At 46.9% G+C, this 19,103-nt stretch overlaps 1 protein-coding gene and 11 non-coding genes across 17 annotated transcripts in view; 2 read left to right on the top strand and 10 right to left on the bottom strand.

Moving 5' to 3' along the window:
* Positions 1-19,103, top strand: part of LOC133343872 (lipoxygenase homology domain-containing protein 1-like) — a 97,071-nt gene that overhangs the window by 30,966 nt on the left and 47,002 nt on the right. For all 6 annotated transcript variants that reach the window (XM_061553813.1, XM_061553812.1, XM_061553816.1 and 3 more), the window contains 3 exons: positions 12,477-12,861; positions 16,089-16,243; positions 17,375-17,508. In XM_061553813.1, coding sequence (XP_061409797.1) covers positions 12,477-12,861; positions 16,089-16,243; positions 17,375-17,508 — 674 coding nt within the window. The remainder of the gene's footprint in view (positions 1-12,476; positions 12,862-16,088; positions 16,244-17,374; positions 17,509-19,103) is intronic.
* On the bottom strand, positions 198-271 carry TRNAN-GUU (transfer RNA asparagine (anticodon GUU)). The gene has a single exon. It is a non-coding gene; the product is annotated as a tRNA-Asn (tRNA).
* TRNAN-GUU (transfer RNA asparagine (anticodon GUU)) lies at positions 890-963 on the bottom strand. Its single transcript has one exon. It is a non-coding gene; the product is annotated as a tRNA-Asn (tRNA).
* On the bottom strand, positions 2,213-2,286 carry TRNAN-GUU (transfer RNA asparagine (anticodon GUU)). Its single transcript has one exon. It is a non-coding gene; the product is annotated as a tRNA-Asn (tRNA).
* TRNAN-GUU (transfer RNA asparagine (anticodon GUU)) lies at positions 3,049-3,122 on the bottom strand. The gene has a single exon. It is a non-coding gene; the product is annotated as a tRNA-Asn (tRNA).
* TRNAN-GUU (transfer RNA asparagine (anticodon GUU)) lies at positions 3,740-3,813 on the bottom strand. Its single transcript has one exon. It is a non-coding gene; the product is annotated as a tRNA-Asn (tRNA).
* On the bottom strand, positions 4,605-4,678 carry TRNAN-GUU (transfer RNA asparagine (anticodon GUU)). The gene has a single exon. It is a non-coding gene; the product is annotated as a tRNA-Asn (tRNA).
* On the bottom strand, positions 5,499-5,572 carry TRNAN-GUU (transfer RNA asparagine (anticodon GUU)). Its single transcript has one exon. It is a non-coding gene; the product is annotated as a tRNA-Asn (tRNA).
* TRNAN-GUU (transfer RNA asparagine (anticodon GUU)) lies at positions 6,213-6,286 on the bottom strand. Its single transcript has one exon. It is a non-coding gene; the product is annotated as a tRNA-Asn (tRNA).
* TRNAN-GUU (transfer RNA asparagine (anticodon GUU)) lies at positions 7,107-7,180 on the bottom strand. Its single transcript has one exon. It is a non-coding gene; the product is annotated as a tRNA-Asn (tRNA).
* Positions 9,475-9,548, bottom strand: TRNAN-GUU (transfer RNA asparagine (anticodon GUU)). The gene has a single exon. It is a non-coding gene; the product is annotated as a tRNA-Asn (tRNA).
* Positions 11,626-11,699, top strand: TRNAN-GUU (transfer RNA asparagine (anticodon GUU)). Its single transcript has one exon. It is a non-coding gene; the product is annotated as a tRNA-Asn (tRNA).

A 19,103-nucleotide genomic window follows, 5' to 3' on the forward strand; every position in this document is an offset into this window, starting at 1 on the left:
GAGACCGCTCGTAACAAACTCAGCTGACCGCGTGGTCTCCAAAGCCCACCGATGATATTCGCTCGACGCAACTGCAACACGAGGCACAAAAATGCGACGCACATTAGGGGACTTTGTAAACATTCGTCAACATGACATGGTGTTTATTAGATTAGCCAACAACTTCATCTTGACCTTTGCAACAGCAAAAAAAGCCTCGTCCCTGGGTGGGCTTGAACCACCAACCTTTCGGTTAACAGCCGAACGCGCTAACCAATTGCGCCACAGAGACAGCTGTATGAGCACTTTCGACCGTCCCATCCTTAAGGCGTCTTCTCAATGATATTCACCTGTTAATAAACATTCATCCAGCATTGACCACGCGCAAACAAAATCAACTCACAAACACTTAACACACTCGCGAACACCGAAAAGCATTTGCTCTGAGGCTTTAAGCTACCAGACATCAGCCATGGGCATCAGAGGTTGGCGTGTCCTCCGCTGTACGCAACACATTACGACTGATTGCGAGACATTGTAGCGCATTGGGAGAACATTGAAACGCTCAAAAACTTTGGTTGGCAACGTAACTTGGTTTGACTGCTTCCGACTGGCAAGTTTTCCATCTCAAAGTTGGTGTCTCAAACACGCGACGGTTCCATCTGTTGATGCCTCCAGCAGTACTTTGAAGTTGCTCTTCGTGAGTCGTTCATCACCACACCCCGTGTGAAACATTCCACTTTCCTTCCATGTCCGCAATGTTCACGTTCACTGGCCTGCACTGGCAGTGGTGAGCGAGGTTCTTAAAAGTATGTTTTTTTTTTCTAATTGCACGAGCATTTGTCAGCATGCACGTACATTTAAATAGAGTAATAAAAATGTAACTTATTGTGAAAAAAGAACAATCACACGTCCCTGGGTGGGCTTGAACCACCAACCTTCCGGTTAACAGCCGAACGCGCTAACCAATTGCGCCACAGAGACAGCTGTATGAGCACTTTCGACCGTCCCATCCTTAAGGCGTCTTCTCAATGATATTCACCTGTTAATAAACATTCATCCAGCACTTGAAGCTTTCGTGACTGCAAGGAATCATATTCTTAGGTGTTTTCGGTAAAGTCACGTAATCATTGGAAAGATGTTATTAACCACGCAAAAAAGACTTAATTACACTTTTTGACCATCTTATCTGACAGGCACTAGTTTACTTTACTTTACCGAGTGTGAACTTCCCCAGTGTTTAACAGGAATCTCTTCATTGTTTAGCCAGCATTGGTATAAACATACGCATTTTCTTTTCTTTTCTATCATGTGTATCAGACCTCCCCCCTCCCCCCTCTCTGCCCAATGCGTTGGCGTGGGCAGCAGTGTGTCGCTTGCACACAATAGCTTCCACGCCGTCGCCCACCTTTTTGTTGGCCCTTCTCTCCCGATACTTTCCATTCATTGGCTACCACATTCTGATGAGCCCCTCCCCCCCCTCTCCTCCCCCCCCTCAACTCGCTTTTAAGGGATTACATCTTGAATCATTGCCTCACTTGATGCAGCTGATCTGGCTGTGACTGTCCCACCTGATGACGGAGACTTGTGTTGCCTCCGAAACGTCGTAATCTTTATTTTTATTTTATTATTTTTTATTAATTTTGATGTTTTACCTACGTGACTTTACCGAAAACACCTAAGAATATTCATCCAGCATTGACCACGCGCAAATAAAATCAACTCACAAACACTTAACACACTCGCGAACACCGAAAAGCATTTGCTCTGAGGCTTTAAGCTACCAGACATCAGCCATGGGCATCAGAGGTTGGCGTGTCCTCCGCTGTACGTAACACATTACGACTGATTGCGAGCCATTGCAGCGCATTGGGAGAACATTGAAACGCTCAAAAACTTTGGTTGGCAACGTAACTTGGTTTGACTGCTTCCGACTGGCAAGTTTTCCATCTCAAAGTTGGTGTCTCAAACACGCGACGGTTCCATCTGTTGATGCCTCCAGCAGTACTTTGAAGTTGCTCTTCGTGAGTCGTTCATCACCACACCCCGTGTGAAACATTCCACTTTCCTTCCATGTCCGCAATGTTCACGTTCACTGGCCTGCACTGGCAGTGGTGAGCGAGGTTCTTAAAAGTATGTTTTTTTTTCTAATTGCACGAGCATTTGTCAGCATGCACGTACATTTAAATAGAGTAATAAAAATGTAACTTATTGTGAAAAAAGAACAATCACACGTCCCTGGGTGGGCTTGAACCACCAACCTTCCGGTTAACAGCCGAACGCGCTAACCAATTGCGCCACAGAGACAGCTGAAAGCTGCCACCTGCAGTTCCATGTTTGAGGAATCAATGACATTCGCTGTCGTAAAATAGAATCGATTACACTGGTCAACACACTTTTCTGGCATAAGGTATTCCAACGGTTTTAAGGTAATTTTGGGGTGCTGATTCCAAATCTGGCATCAGTTTTTGTCTATCGCATCAGGTTTTTGAGATATCAAATATTGAATTTTCAATAAAAACTGCAGAAGAAAAATATTAAATAAATGTGGATGTCTACATAAAATGATATTATAAACACAATATCAAAAATATACAGCACCATATTTTAACACTAAAGCAGTCACTGACTCGCAACAACTTGCAATCATAAGTGACAGAGTTAATTTCGGGTAAAATCAAGGAAACTGTGGTATGCCGATGGCATAAAAATGAGATGTGTTAGAACAAATCTGAGATCAGTCTAAAACAGCTGCAAAAGTCCAGGGAAGATTTTTTTTTGTTGACCAGTGTTATTGACTTTGTGTGATCAAAATATACTCATAGAGTCCCATTTCGGTTGACAGGCGAAGGCGCTAACCAATTGCGCCATAGAGACCGCTCGTAACAAACTTAGCTGACCCCGTGGTCTCCAAAGCCCACCGATGATATTCGCTCGACGCAACTGCAACACGAGGCACAAAAATGCTACGCACATTTGGGGACTTTGTAAACATTTGTCAACATGACATGGTGTTTATTAGATTAGCCAACAACTTCATCTTGACCTTTGCAACAGCAAAAAAAGCCTCGTCCCTGGGTGGGCTTGAACCACCAACCTTTCGGTTAACAGCCGAACGCGCTAACCAATTGCGCCACAGAGACAGCTGTATGAGCACTTTCGACCGTCCCATCCTTAAGGCGTCTTCTCAATGATATTCACCTGTTAATAAACATTCATCCAGCATTGACCACGCGCAAACAAAATCAACTCACAAACACTTAACACACTCGCGAACACCGAAAAGCATTTGCTCTGAGGCTTTAAGCTACCAGACATCAGCCATGGGCATCAGAGGTTGGCGTGTCCTCCGCTGTACGTAACACATTACGACTGATTGCGAGCCATTGCAGCGCATTGGGAGAACATTGAAACGCTCAAAAACTTTGGTTGGCAACGTAACTTGGTTTGACTGCTTCCGACTGGCAAGTTTTCCATCTCAAAGTTGGTGTCTCAAACACGCGACGGTTCCATCTGTTGATGCCTCCAGCAGTACTTTGAAGTTGCTCTTCGTGAGTCGTTCATCACCACACCCCGTGTGAAACATTCCACTTTCCTTCCATGTCCGCAATGTTCACGTTCACTGGCCTGCACTGGCAGTGGTGAGCGAGGTTCTTAAAAGTATGTTTTTTTTTCTAATTGCACGAGCATTTGTCAGCATGCACGTACATTTAAATAGAGTAATAAAAATGTAACTTATTGTGAAAACAGAACAATCACACGTCCCTGGGTGGGCTTGAACCACCAACCTTCCGGTTAACAGCCGAACGCGCTAACCAATTGCGCCACAGAGACAGCTGAAAGCTGCCACCTGCAGTTCCATGTTTGAGGAATCAATGACATTCGCTGTCGTAAAATAGAATCGATTACACTGGTCAACACACTTTTCTAGCATAAGGTATTCCAACGGTTTTAAGGTAATTTTGGGGTGCTGATTCCAAATCTGGCATCAGTTTTTGTCTATCGCATCAGGTTTTTGAGATATCAAATATTGCATTTTCAATAAAAACTGCAGAAGAAAAATATTAAATAAATGTGGATGTCTACATAAAATGATATTATAAACACAATATCAAAAATATACAGCACCATATTTTAACACTAAAGCAGTCACGGACTCGCAACAACTTGCAATCATAAGTGACAGAGTTAATTTCGGGTAAAATCAAGGAAACTGTGGTATGCCGATGGCATAAAAATGAGATGTGTTAGAACAAATCTGAGATCAGTCTAAAACAGCTGCAAAAGTCCAGGAAAGAATTTTTTTTTTGTTGACCAGTGTTATTGACTTTGTGTGATCAAAATATACTCACAGTCTCATTTCAATTGACAGGCGAAGGCGCTAACCAATTGCGCCATAGAGACCGCTCGTAACAAACTCAGCTGACCGCGTGGTCTCCAAAGCCCACCGACAGAGTCTCTGTCTACTTGACCACCTGAAGACGGCTGCTTGCGTTGTAGCCGAAACGTCGTGAGAACTATTTTATTATGTTTAATTTTTATTATTTTATTATTCTCCTTCTACGTGACTTTACCGAAAGAACCAAGACGAAAAATGTAACTAATTGTGAAAATTAACAATCACACGTCCCTGGGTGGGCTTGAACCACCAACCTTCCGGTTAACAGCCGAACGCGCTAACCAATTGCGCCACAGAGACAGCTGTAGGAGTACTTTCGACCGTTCCATCCTTAAGGCGTCTTTTCCATGATATTCAAAAGCAGTTGCTTTGAGGCTTTAAGCTACCAAACATCAGTCACGGGCATCAGAGGCTGGCCTGTCCTGTGCTGTACGTAACACATTACGACTCATAGTTAACGTTTTTGGGTTAGATCGCGTTATTTTTAAACGCGACCTAACCCAAAAACGTTGATTATGAATAATATTGGTCGCGAAAGCCTACGTGTTAAACATTACCACTGATTGCGAGCCATTGTAGCGCATTGGGAGAACATTGAAACGCTCCAAAAATTTGGTTGGCAACGTAACTTGGTTTGACTGCTTCCGACTAGCAAGTTTTCCATCTCAAAGTTGGTGTCTCAAACACGCGACGGTTCCATCTGTTGATGCCTCCAGCAGTTCTTTGAAGTTGCTCTTCGTGAGTCGTTCATCACCACACCCAGTGTGAAACATTCCACTTTCCTTCCATGTCCGCAATATTCACGTTTACTGGCCTGCACTGGCAGTGGTGAGCGTGGTTCTTAAAAGTATGTTTTTTTGACACGCTTTCATTTAACTCACTCTGTCTGTTGTCGTCGTTGAGTCTAATTGTCCACGGTCCCTTACGTTATGGCAAGCTTCGGGCCATTTCTTGGAGTCGTGGAGTTCTGCTATTACTTGTACATTTCATAAAAGAGTGTTTAAAAAAAGTTTTTTTTGAATACTACATATTTCTAATTGCACGAGCATTTGTCAGCATGCACATAGATTTAAATCGAGCAATTAAAATGTAACTTATTGTGAAAAAATAAACAATCACACGTCCCTGGGTGGGCTTGAACCACCAACCTTCCGGTTAACAGCCGAACGCGCTAACCAATTGCGCCACAGAGACAGCTGCAAGCAACCACCTGCAGTTCCATGTTTGATGGATCAATGACATTCGCTGTCGCAAAATCGAATCGAGTGTTGACTGTGCGTAATCAAAATATTCTCACAAACACAGTCCCATTTTGGTTGACAGCCGAACGCGCTAACCAATTGCGCCATAGATAACGCTCGTAACAAACTCAGCTGACCGCGTGGTCTCCGAAGCCCACCGATGATATTCGCTCGACGCAACTGCAACACGAGGCACAAAGATGCGACGCACATTTGGGGACTCGTCAATGAAAACTCCGTGCAGACTTATTGTTGGACAAAGGGAGACACGTCAGTCAGCAGGTGATTCACTCCCTTTGAGGTAATTGTAACTTTCATTGAACTATACTTTGTAGCGTTATACTTTGTTTAACCATGCACCGTGTACATAATGCAATGGCCCACAGTCTGTTGTATTTGAAGGATAGCTCATGACCCACATGTTTTGTGCAAAAGTTCCAATTCATTAAAATGCAAGTAACTGAAAAGAAACGCACTGCGCTGATTTTAGATGTGTCCACTGAAGACATTTGCAAACATTTGCCAACATGACATGGTGTTTATTAGATTACCTAACAACTTAAATCCTAACCTTTGCAAAAAAAGAACAACCTCGTCCCTGGGTGGGCTTGAACCACCAACCTTCCGGTTAACAGCCGAACGCGCTAACCAATTGCGCCACAGAGACAGCTGCAAGAGACCTCGCGACCGTTCCATCTTTAAGGCGTCTTCTCAATGATATTCACCTGTGAATAAGCATTCATCCAGCATTGACCACGCGCAAACAAAACAAAATCACAAATACTTAACACACTCGCGAACACCGAAAATAATTTGCTCTGAGGCTTTAAGCTCCCAGACATCAGCCACGGGCATCAGAGGTTGGCGTGTCCTGTGCTGTACGTAACACATTACGACTGATTGCGAGCCATTGTAGCGCATTGGGAGAACATTGAAACGCTCAAAAATTTGGTTGGCAACGTAACTTGGTTTGACTGCTTCCGCCTGGCAAGTTTTCCATCTCAAAGTTGGTGTCTCAAACACGCGACGGTTCCATCTGTTGATGTCTCCAGCAGTACTTTGAAGTTGCTCTTCGTGAGTCGTTCATCACCACACCCCGTGTGAAACATTCCACTTTCCTTCCATGTCCGCAATATTCACGTTCACTGGCCTTCACTGGCAGCGGTGAGCGTGGTTCTTAAAAGTATGTTTTTTTTTTCTAATTTCACGAGCATTTGTCAGCATGCACATACATTTAAAACGAGCAATTACAATGTAACGTATTTTTCGATTTAAAGCTTTCGTGACTGCAGGGATTCATCTTCTTGGTTCTTTCGGTAAAGTCACGTAGGATGGAAATGATAAGATAATAAAAATAAAACATAGTAAAATAATTCTCACGACGTTTCGGCCACAACGCAAGCAGCCGTCCTCAGGTGAAGAACAGGGCTGTCGACAGCCATGTTCTTCACCTGAAGATGTAACGTATTGTGAAAAAAAAAATCACACGTCCCTGGGTGGGCTTGAACCACCAACCTTCCGGTTAACAGCCGAACGCGCTAACCAATTGCGCCACAGAGACAGCTGCAAGAAGCCACCTGCAGTTCCATGTTTGAGGAATCAATGACATTCGCTGTCGTAAAATGGAATTGATTACACTGGTCAACACACTTTTCTGGCATAAGGGATTATCTATATATATAAAATCGTTCATGTCTGTCTGTCTGTGTGTGTGTGTGTGGACTTTGGCCCATACGCACTTTCATTGGACGGCGGTTGCCCCTGGCAACGGCTAGCCACGCCTTCGCCGCTTTCATTGGACCTGGCAACGGCTAGCCACGCCTTCGCCAAGGGCTGCAGTTTCATTGGACGGCGGTTGCCCCTGCCAACGGCTAGCCACGCCTTCGCCACTTTCATAAGCTCCGTATTTAATTAAATAATAGCCATTACACAGTATTGTTGGAGCGCTAGGGGGGGGGGGGGGGGGAAGGAACGCCACCCGTACCCTGCCTTTTCCAAGCCGACAATTTTAGGCGAGGCCGCAGGCTTTGCACGCTACTAGGCCTCGACACCCACCACGCCACTCTGAGGTAAATTCATCAAAGTTTTTCCTACTCTTCACTACACCCCCACCACAATGTGTGCTATTAATATTACTTTTAAACCCAACGCGCCAACAATCGATTACTTTAATGTTCACTGTACAAATACTCATTAAGCTGGGTGAGCGTACTGCCAGTCTATCATGTACACTGTAGCCTGCTTATTAAGCTCGGTGAGCGTACTGCCACTCTATCATGTACACTCTAGCCTGCTTATGAAGCTGAGTGCGTGTACTGGCAGTCTATAATGTGGACTCTTGCCTGGTTATTATAATCGATTCTTTATATGTTCTTTGTACAAACAGTCATTAAGCTGCTTGAGCGACCCCAGTTCGATTCCAACTCACGCCCACCACCGCTGACGATTATTTGAAACGGACCTGGCCCTCCCCTAGGTCCACTCAGCCTCAAAAGCGTAACTGCTGTCGTGTGTGAACATCGTCACTGGGGAGACAAAGGCGGCGGGGCATCGTGGATCCAAGTCCCGGGCGAAGCCGGGTCATGTGTATGTGTGTTTGTGTTTATGTGTATGTCTGTGTGTCTCTATGTATGTGTGTATGTATGTGTATGTATGTGTTTGTGTGTATGTGTGTGTGTATGTATGTGGGTTTTTTTTATGTCTTTATGTGTATGTCTGCGTGTCTCTATGTATGTGTGTATGTACGTGTGTGCATGTGTTTGTGTGTATGTATGTGTGTGTCTATGTATGTGTGTGTCTATGTATGTGTGTGTATGTGTGTGTATGTATGTGTGTTATGTGTCTGTCTGTGTCTGCATGTATGTGTGTGTGTATTGTGTATGTGTTTGTGTGCATGTATGTGTGTGTTTGTGTGTATGTGTATGTCTGTGTGTATGTGTTTGTGTGTATGTGTGTGTATTTATGTGTGTGTATGTGTTTGTATGTGTTTGTGTGTTTACGCTCGCATTACACAAATGTGTTGCTGGTCTAAGGCGTTCCTCGCACAGCATTGCCGCTTTATTATTTCAGTCGTTTACTGCCTTACGCACCCTGAAAGTCGTGTGTGTCTGCAGCAAGCGCGTGTATGTGTACCTATGGACGCGCGCGCGTGTGTTGTGTAGGGGGAACGGTAGTGTAGTGCTTAGCGTGCTGTCTGTGTCTGTGCGTGTGTGGTGTGTGGGGAGCGGTAGTGTAGTGCTTAGCGTGCTGTCTGTGTGTGTGTGTGTCTGTGTCTGCGTGTGTGTGGTGTGTGAGGAGCGGTGGGTGTAGTGCTTAACGCTACGCTGCGCTACCAACCCGGCGAACCGAGTTCGATTCCCGCTCACGGCCACCACCGGTGACGATTATTTGAACCTCCCCTAGGTCGACTCAGCCTCAAACGAGTAACTGGTGTGGCGTATTAACATCGGCACTTGGGAGACAAAGGCGGCCGGGCGTGGTGGATCCAAGTCCCGGGCGAAGCCGGGTAGTACAGCTAGTAATTTATTTAAAGTTGCGCATTTTGATCTGACGTCACATTTCTCAAACCCCCCCCTTCCTCGTCACAAATGTCTGACCCGCCCCGTAGGTGCGTGACGTCATTTATGGACGGTCCCTTAACAGCCCAAAACCCTCACCGATTGCACCAGAGAGACAGCTTGACCAGCGAACTGGCTATGAACTCTTTCGGGCTCATTGATGACATTCAGTTTAATTTAATTAATGGCTTAAACCACCAAACGTTCGGTCATCACAATTTTAAAGCTCTTTAATGACATTCACTGTCATTTGATGACATCGAGTATTGTTATTATCGACTTTGTTCAAGCAAAAACACGTCCCTGGGTGGGCTTGAACCACCAACCTTTCGGTTAACAGCCGAACGCGCTAACCAATTGCGCCACAGAGACAGCTGTAAGGGCTCCCAGGCTGTGCCGCCTATAAGACTCGCAGATGACATTGCTTGAATCAACTGGACATCAGCTGCACAGAGGCAACGCGAAACAAGTCGGTGGGGGTGGTTATCGAGTCGTATACTCTGTCGACTTAATCGGAGAAAAGCACTGGGAAATGGAAAACTCGGTTAGAATTCTGATGTTATTTAAAGATGTCACAGTGTGGAGTTATGACTTTCGTCGAAAAGTTTACTTTCTTTAAGACGTTTTCTCTATTTAAAGGTGCTGTTGGAGTACTTACTGGATAGTAAGTCTAACGCAATAATAAGTCATGTTAATTTATTTTATTATAAATTATAATTTTTGTCATGAATCATGTTATTTTGTTCATAGAAAGAGGCATACATTGATGACGATCAATTATGTTCTTTCTCTTTATCTTCACGTCAGGCTGTCTACTCTTGCCTTTGTCCCTCTTAGGCTGCCTCCACATCACCGTGTCTCTCTCTGTCTGTCTCCCTGTGTTTCCGTGTCTCTCTCAGTATGTCTCCCTGTGTCTCCACATCACCGTGTCTCTCTCTGTCTGTTTCCCTGTGTCTCCGTGCCCATCTCTCTCCGTCTCTCTAGCAGCCCATCTCCTCCTAACCCTCTCTGCATCTCTTTGACTCTCCTCGTACTCCCAGTGCCGGATGAAGCTAGTGCGTGGCTTGTAGCATATGTTATGAAGGGGCCGAAAATAAAAACACGTAAATATTAAAACACATTTTTTTAAATAATTGGTTCTTTACCCTTCTATCTGGCAACAAAACTGACACCTTTTTGCAAGGAGTCATGTTTGCATAGACCGCAATGCCTGCAGTCATAATACAAACAAAAGGCGCCTTTTGGCGTCATCTGGTCCAACCCATATGAGACTAGGCTCGAAGGAAAGCTGTCTCGGGTGTGGACCAATCAACTTCAAGGACAGTGCACATTATCAGAGTTATGTTCTTTTGTTTGTATTATGACTGCAGGCATTGCGGTCTATGCAAACATGACTCCTTGCAAAAAGTTGTCAGTTTTGTTGCCAGATAGAAGGGTAAAGAACCAATTATCATATTTTTACTGGCAAATGAGGTCCCCATAGTGTACATTTTTTTTACTTGCATAGGAAAGTAATTGTATTTTTTCATTTGCTACACAGCCAGATAATACGACAAATCGCTAACCTTAAACACCCAGTCGTTCAAAAAAGTCGAAGGCGGTATAGTACTATAGTAATAGAGCATATTCTTGATTCTTTCGGTAAAGCCACGTAGAAGAGAAATAATAAAATAATATTTTTTTTTACATCAATATTATTTTATTATTTCTCTTCTAATAATAAAAATAAAATAATAATAATTTTGTTGTTGTTTTATATTGATTTTATTTTATTATTTCCCTTCGACGTGACTTTACCGAAAGAACCAATAATATGAATCCCTGCAGTCACGAAAGCTTTAAATCGAAAAGTATTTCCGTGTTGCAGAAATACGATTTTCACTGTCACATTTGTTTCTGAATTCGTCATTTTTGTTGTTGTTGCATTTAATGATGAACAGCGGTATTGTCTCTTTTCGGCTGTCGTCACGTATGAATATAATTTTGGTGACCTGGATAATGGTACATACCACCTGCATTTCACTGGCTTGCTTAAATAAAACAATACAGCAAGTAGGTTTTGGACTTTTTCATGCTCACATAGCCTTTGGATTGCACCCGTTGGGTTGCACTCCCTCGTCGAGGAGGCCGCTCTCCTCCTATCTTACAGTTACATGCTAATTTCTCACGTTAACATCACTAGCCCCGGCCACTTCTTTATGACCCTTGGGCTACACCCATTTCAAACCTTTTAAAACAGTCTGCCTCAGCAGCAGACCGTGCTTTCCCACCTGATGACGGACGCTTGTGTTGCGCCCGAAACGTCGTGATTTATTTTATTTTATACCTACGTGACTTTACCGAAAGAACCAAAGAGTATTATTATCTTGTGTTCCCCTAATTAATTAGCATGGTTGAAGCATCAACAGTCTCGCGTTCTTGTGAGCACAGTCAAGCAACATCATCGGCTGTCTCTGTGGCGCAATTGGTTAGCGCGTTCGGCTGTTAACCGAAAGGTTGGTGGTTCAAGCCCACCCAGGGACGTGAGATTTTTTTTCGCTCACAAGAAGTGAACTTTTAATTTCTCGATTTGAATGGACGTGCATGCTGACAAATCTTCGTGGAATTAATTACATTTTTTTAAAGAACCATGCTCACCGCTGCCAGTATTGGGAACATTCCAATGGGAGCCAGTGAACGTGAATATTGCGGACATGGTAGGAAGTGGAATTTTCAACAAGGGGTGTGGTCGTGAACGACTAAAAAAATTGCAACTTCAAAGTCCTGCTGGAGCATCAATAGATGGAACCGTCATGTGTGCAAAATACGATGACCTCAGGAACATTACGTGTAACTGTGCAAATCGTATTTCTCCAGCACGTAAGACAAACAACTTAACTGCGTCCCAACAGCAATTGAATGTTGACTTCTCGAGTGCAAGATAATTTCACACTCGCATCCCTGGGTGGGCTTGAACCACCAACTTTTCGGTTAACAGAAACAGTTGCGAGAAGACTCAGGTTATTCCATCTTTAAGGCTCTTTCATGACATTCTCTAGCGACCTGGCGTCAGCCGCTCTTTCTTTTCTCTACGTCTGTCTCTCCTCGTCTGTCTCGCTGCGTAGTTCTCCACCTTTCACGGTCACCCGTTCTGCCCAGAACCGCTATTTTGAATCACCACCACTACAGCTCCTGCGCGCGCGACACGGCGTTCGCACGGTGCCAACCATCCCCCCCGACCCAATGTTCATGCCATCGCCACGGCTTGCACCCAAGGTCAGCGTCTCCCCCCCCCTTTCTTCTGTCTCCGGTGCCGCACAGCTGGAGGCGGAGGACGTGGGACGGCTGGTGAAGCTGCGCGTGGGTCACGACGACAAGGGCCTCTCCTCCGCGTGGTTTCTCGACTCCGTCACCGTGCGACGCTTCCGCGGCAAGCGCGACCTCGCCGCCGCCGCCGCGGGCGGCACCCGGACGAACGGGGAGGCCGGCGCCGGCCGACGGGACGGGAGCCGTCGCGGGAGCCTCGCCGGGGTGGCCGCACCGATGGCGTCGCTGTCGGGCAAGGGGCCGGGTGGAGAGGCGGCGGGCGCGGCGGACGGGGACGTGGAGACGTACACGTTCGCGTGCCGCCGCTGGCTCGCTCGCAACGAGGACGACGGGCAGGTGGTGCGCGAGCTGCTTCCCCAGGAGGGCAGCAACCTGAAAGGTGGGAGGGGAGAGCTGCTTGGCTCTGGCCGCACGCGTGCGTGGAGGGCAGGGACACATTTATGGTCACTTGGCACCACCCAGGGAGACCCACCCAGGGGGACCCACCCAGAGGGACCCACCTAGGGGAGAACAGAAAATACCACTCCCCTATCCGCCCGCCCACGCCTCTCCTCCCACTCTTGATGTACAATCAAACTTACGAACTTTCAGAGATTCGAACAAACCCGTCCGTGTGTTCAGTTGCCTGTTCGGACCGAGACTCGTAAGTGCAAGCACCGCGCAATAGATGGCGGTGGTGGCATCTACATCTATAGAACGTGAAGAACCAGTGGCATCTACACAGGAGATTTTACAACTTTTAAAGCCATTCCCCGTGTTTAGTGTACATGCCGTACAACATGTTTGGAATCGACATGAGTAAAGTTGACTTTCGAACAGGCTTCAGGAACCTAACTCGTTCGTAAGTAGAGGAGTCCCTGTATTTTTTCTGTATATCGACAAAGATTTCCCCTATAGCTTTTAAGAGGCTTTTTGGACAAGTTCTGTTCGCGAGTTGCACATATGAAGGCCGGCACGGCACGCGAGGAGGTGGGTGGCCAGCACCACGCCCGGCCGCCTTTGTATCTCCAGTGGGGTGGATTAAACACCGCAAGGTACTCATTTGAGGCTGAGTCGACCTAGGGAAGGCCCAGGACCGGTTCAGATAATTTTCACTGGTGTTGGCCGTGAGCGGGAATCGAATTCGGGTTGCCGGGTTTGTAGCGGAGCGCGCTAACCACTACACATACCCAATATGTGACATCATTATTTAAAAATATATATATTTTAAAGGTAGGATCGGGCGACACGTGGGCATTGGACAAAGTGCCATTTGCTTCACCCCCCGGTATTAAATCCAGCCCTGGCGTAGGGTGAAGGAGAAATTGCACTCCAACTAAGAATTCATTCTTGAGGGATGCTTTCTAATTACAGCGCCGATCAGCGAGATAGATGGTCACAATGAATCATGTAGCAGCCGTGATGAATCTATTGCTAGATGAAGGCCTTTCCAAATCATTGCCAGTGGTGCTACGGTGTAAAAATCCACTCTATTTCATCGCTTCATTTCCACGGTGGATTTTCTGTCGGACGCATTCCATTCCTTGGCTACCATTCTGTAAATCGGTGTCACTGGATCCAAATTATGAACATTCCCAAATGCAGGTCTCTTCGAAATTATTCAAACATTCAATGCCAGAGGATTATTTACTGCACTGTTATGCTTTTTTTAACGTCATACAATGTTAAACATGTGTTTTTACATAAAGGGCCCAATAAAATGGCTTTGGTGCTCAAGTACACAGTGGGCAGCAGGCCAGATTAGGGCAGCAGTTATAGTCGAAACCGTTTAAACACCATGGCAACCGCTTGCTTAATTGAACATTTTCCATCTTCGCATTTGCTTCATGTCTTAATGGCATTTATTAAACATTTTTTTAGAACCCCTTTTCCCTAAATTATTGATGCGATCGTGCCGTTTCATTTTAATAATTGAGGCGGACGTTGCTCCCAGGCGGATTGGTCGGGGAGTGCCATCTGTCACGTGCGATGTTTCCGTCTGCGCTGACCGGGGGGAGATGACGGGGAAAGCGACCCTCGTTGTTGGGTGCAGCGCTGCCACTTAGCAAGCTCGGGGAGCTGTTGCTTTAAGCAAAGCAGCTGGCAAAGGCAAAGCGTCTGTCTCTCGTGGCGCTATGGGTTTGGGTGTCTGGGCGTTAACCGAAAGTGTTGCTGCTTCATGCCCACCCGGGGTAGTACGTGTGCGTTTTTTTTCTGTTGCAAACAAAAAGTCAATATTGAATTGGTCAGTGAACGTTGCTTTTTGAGTCGCGCGGGGGTTTTGAACACAGGGTTTGGTAACAGGCGACTATAATCCAGACGTGTGAATGAGTCGGTGGAACCTTTTTTAGATGGTAGAGATAACAACTTTCTTGGGAAAGGCCAAATGAAACAATAGAGCAAGTAGGTTGTTAAACCAAATATTGCATAACATATTCGAATGTTCCTCCATTGAAATACAATGGCAGGTCAACAGTTGTGTCGCGATGTGCAATGCTTTGCCAGTCCACCACCGGATGAAGGCTTCCCCAGCCACAGAACCCCTGACGTATTTGGTTGATGTATCCTGGCCTGCCTGGACATCAGAGAGCTGTCTTTGCGACGCAATCGGTTGCCCACCAGAAGTCGACGCTAGATTGCATCTTATTAACGGGGCATTAAACACAAGACCGCCACAGAATGCTTGCAGCTGTACTGTGGTGAAGATGGTTTAGTGTGTTTGGTTGTTAACACACCCACACAGGGATGCGAGTGTTTTTTTCTTCATTAAATACAATTATAGTGGTTGATATTTCGATTTAAAGCTTTCGTGAATGCAGGGATTCATCTTATTGGTTCTTTCGGTAAAGTCACGTAGAAGGAAAATAATAAAGTAATAAAAATAATAAAAATAAACATAATAAAATAATATAATAAAATATTATTTTATTATATTATTTTATTTTTATTACTTTATTATTTCTCTTCTACGTGACTTTACCGAAAGAACCAAAAAGATGGTTGATATTGTCTAGTACGACCGCATTGTCTTCAGCAGGATTCTTCAACTGGCGGCCAGTGGGCCACATGTGGCCTGGGAAGGCCCAAGGGAGTGGCCCATTGAGCTGTGGAACCGCCAAGACATATCTGGCGCCGAGTATTAAACAAACACAGATTGGTGACGTGAAAGTGAGACGAACAGAATCGACGAGGAGAGAGCCCTCTTCTTGGTTCTTTCGGTAAAGTCACGTAGAATGGAAATAGTAAAAATAGACGCTGTCTTTCTGACAGACCTGTTCTTCACCTGAGGACGGCTGCTTGCGTTGTGGCCGAAACGTCGTGAGAATTATTTTATTATGTTTTGTTATTATTATGTTATTATTTCCATTCTACGTGACTTTACCGAAAGAACCAAGAAGATGAATCCCTGCAGTCACGAAAGCTTTAAATCGAGGAGAGAGCCGTTGACAAGCTGCATTATGGTGTCACATGACCATGAAGCACATGCCAGTCACATTGGTGGGCTGCCTGGAAATACGGCTGAGGAACCCCAGACTACAAAGGATCGCCGACGATGACATGCAGCCCTTCCCCACTCTCGCTTATGCACCCCCACTCCTGCCGTCGTTTCTCCGGCTCGCCCCCCAGAATGCACGTACAGCGTGCACGTGTTCACGGGCGATGTGCGTGGCGCCGGCAGCAACGCCAACGTCTTCATCACCGTCTACGGCACCGCGGGCGACTCCGGCGAGCGGCAATTGCGCGATTCCGAGAAGCACCGCAACAAGTTCGAGCGCGCAAACGTGAGACCCCCCCGCCAAAAATGCACGCACGGTGGATTTGCCGGTGGTGGAGGTGGCGTTTGGTGGTGATTGTGGTGCTAATGGTAGTGGTGGTAGTGAGTGGGTGGGGCTACCTGAGTAGTGGGTGGAGCTAACTGGGTAGTGGGTGGAGCTACCTGAGTAGTGGGTGAAGCTACCTGAGTAGTGGGTGGGGCTACCTGAGTAGTGGGTGGAGCTACCTGAGTAGTGGGTGGGGCTACCTGAGTAGTGGGTGGGGCTACCTGAGTAGTGGGTGGACCTACCTGAGTAGTGGGTGGAGCTACCTGAGTAGTGGGTGTAGTTGACAGAGGAGTAGAATCTTGATTTGAAGCTTTCGTGACTGCAGAAATCCTAACTCTTTGGTTCTAAAATAGTGACGTAGGTATCAAATATACCTACTTGACTTTACCGAAAGAACCAAAGAGTACAGAGGAGTTGAAGTCGTTGCGACCAACAGCGCAGACCGAAGAGGCCACTCACTGTGTGGGTGAGGCTCGTGGTTGAGTGAGCTGTGGCTTTGAGGACCGTGTGTTCTGGTTGAGCTTCTTCAGGAACTCGCTCCCAGCCCATGGAGTGAAACACGAACATCCTGAAAACACATCGGAGAGCTATACAGCACAAACGCTATGATATGAACATGTATTTACGTTGAACTTCTTTCGCACCGTACACAGCCAACCGTGCTAATCGGATGCGTGTAAATGTTGGGTGTTTATCTTCTTGGTTCTTTCGGTAAAGTCACGTAGAAGGGAAGTAATAAAATAATAAAAATAAAACATAATAAAATAATTCTCACGACGTTTCGGCCACAAAGCAAGCAGCCATCATCAGGACGGCTGCTTGCTTGGTTCTTTCGGTAAATTACTTCCCTTCTACTTTACTTTACCGAAAGAACCAAGAAGATGAATCCCTGCAGTCACGAAAGCTTTAAATCCGATTAGCACGGTTGATTACGTACGGTGCAAAAGAAACTTAACATATATACGACATTACAGAACAAATGTGATGACAACAGAAAAGAAAAGAGTCAGCTCCTAAAACGTGTGTGGCGGATATCCACGTCGCCAATGGCCTCCCGGCTGCCACTGTGTCATCGTTCTGCGGCCGCTGCAGGAGGACGTCTTCACGGTCGCGGCCGTGGACCTGGGCGAGCTGAAGAAGGTGCGGCTGCGACACGACAACAGCGGCGTTAGCGCCGGCTGGTTCCTCGACCGCGTGGAGGTCACGGAGCAGACGTCCCAGCGCAAGTGAGGGCACCTGCGCCGGCGCAAGGGTCGGAGTGTGCAGGCGGGTGGACGCGCAAGGGTGTCTGTCGGAAGGGTTGTACACGTGATAAGCCACTACGTCGAGCTATTGTTTGTGGGCCAGCTCACTTGTGAAAAAAAACGACGTAGCTCAGTGGGCCTTAACTGGTAAAATAACAAAATTGTTTTAGTTGATTTTGTGTCGTGCACGGCCCCACCATGTTATTGTCGCCTGCGGACACCACACTAGGTACGGGTTCCCATTGTCTTCACCTGTGCTCACCGCGCCAGGTACGTGTTCCCATTGTCTTCACCTGTGCCCACCTCGCCAGGTATGTGTTCCCATTGTCATCACCTGTGCTCACCGCGCCAGGTACGTGTTCCCATTGTCTTCGCCTGTGCACACCGCGCCAGGTACGTGTTCCCATTGTCTTCGCCTGTGCACACCACGCCAGGTACGTGTTCCCATTGTCATCACCTGTGCTCACCGCGCCAGGTACGTGTTCCCATTGTCTTCACCTGTGCACACCGCGCCAGGTACGTGTTTCCATTGTCATCACCTGTGCACACCGCGCCAGGTACGTGTTCCCATTGTCTTCACCTGTGCACACCGCGCCAGGTACGTGTTCCCATTGTCTTCACCTGTGCCCACCGCGCCAGGTACGTGTTCCCATTGTCTTCACCTGTGCCCACCGCGCCAGGTACGTGTTCCCATTGTCTTCACCTGTGCCCACCACACCAGGTACGTGTTCCCATTGTCTTCACCTGTGCACACCACGCCAGGTACGTGTTCCCATTGTCATCACCTGTGCACACCACACCAGGTACGTGTTCCCATTGTCTTCACCTGTGCACACCACGCCAGGTACGTGTTCCCATTGTCTTCACCTGTGCCCACCTCGCCAGGTACGTGTTCCCATTGTCTTCACCTGTGCACACCACGCCAGGTACGTGTTCCCATTGTCTTCACCTGTGCCCACCTCGCCAGGTACGTGTTCCCATTGTCTTCACCTGTGCCCACCTCGCCAGGTACGTGTTCCCATTGTCTTCACCTGTGCACACCACGCCAGGTACGTGTTCCCATTGTCATCACCTGTGCACACCACGCCAGGTACGTGTTCCCATTGTCATCACCTGTGCCCACCGCGCCAGGTACGTGTTCCCATTGTCTTCACCTGTGCCCACTACGTCAGGTACGTGTTCCCATTGTCATCACCTGTGCTCACCACGCCAGGTACGTGTTCCCATTGTCATCACCTGTGCACACCGCGCCAGGTACGTGTTCCCATTGTCATCACCTGTGCTCACCGCGCCAGGTACGTGTTCCCATTGTCATCACCTGTGCCCACCGCGCCAGGTACGTGTTCCCATTGTCTTCACCTGTGCCCACTACGTCAGGTATGTGTTCCCATTGTCATCACCTGTGCTCACCACGCCAGGTACGTGTTCCCATTGTCGTCACCTGTGCTCACCACGTCAGGTACGTGTTCCCATTGTCATGACCTGTGCCCACCGCGCCAGGTACGTGTTCCCATTGTCTTCACCTGTGCACACCGCGCCAGGTACGTGTTCCCATTGTCTTCACCTGTGCCCACTAC

Source organism: Lethenteron reissneri, chromosome 18 (assembly GCF_015708825.2).
Source record: "Lethenteron reissneri isolate LAM-NWPU_2019-01 chromosome 18, ASM1570882v1, whole genome shotgun sequence".
NCBI lineage: Eukaryota > Metazoa > Chordata > Hyperoartia > Petromyzontiformes > Petromyzontidae > Lethenteron > Lethenteron reissneri.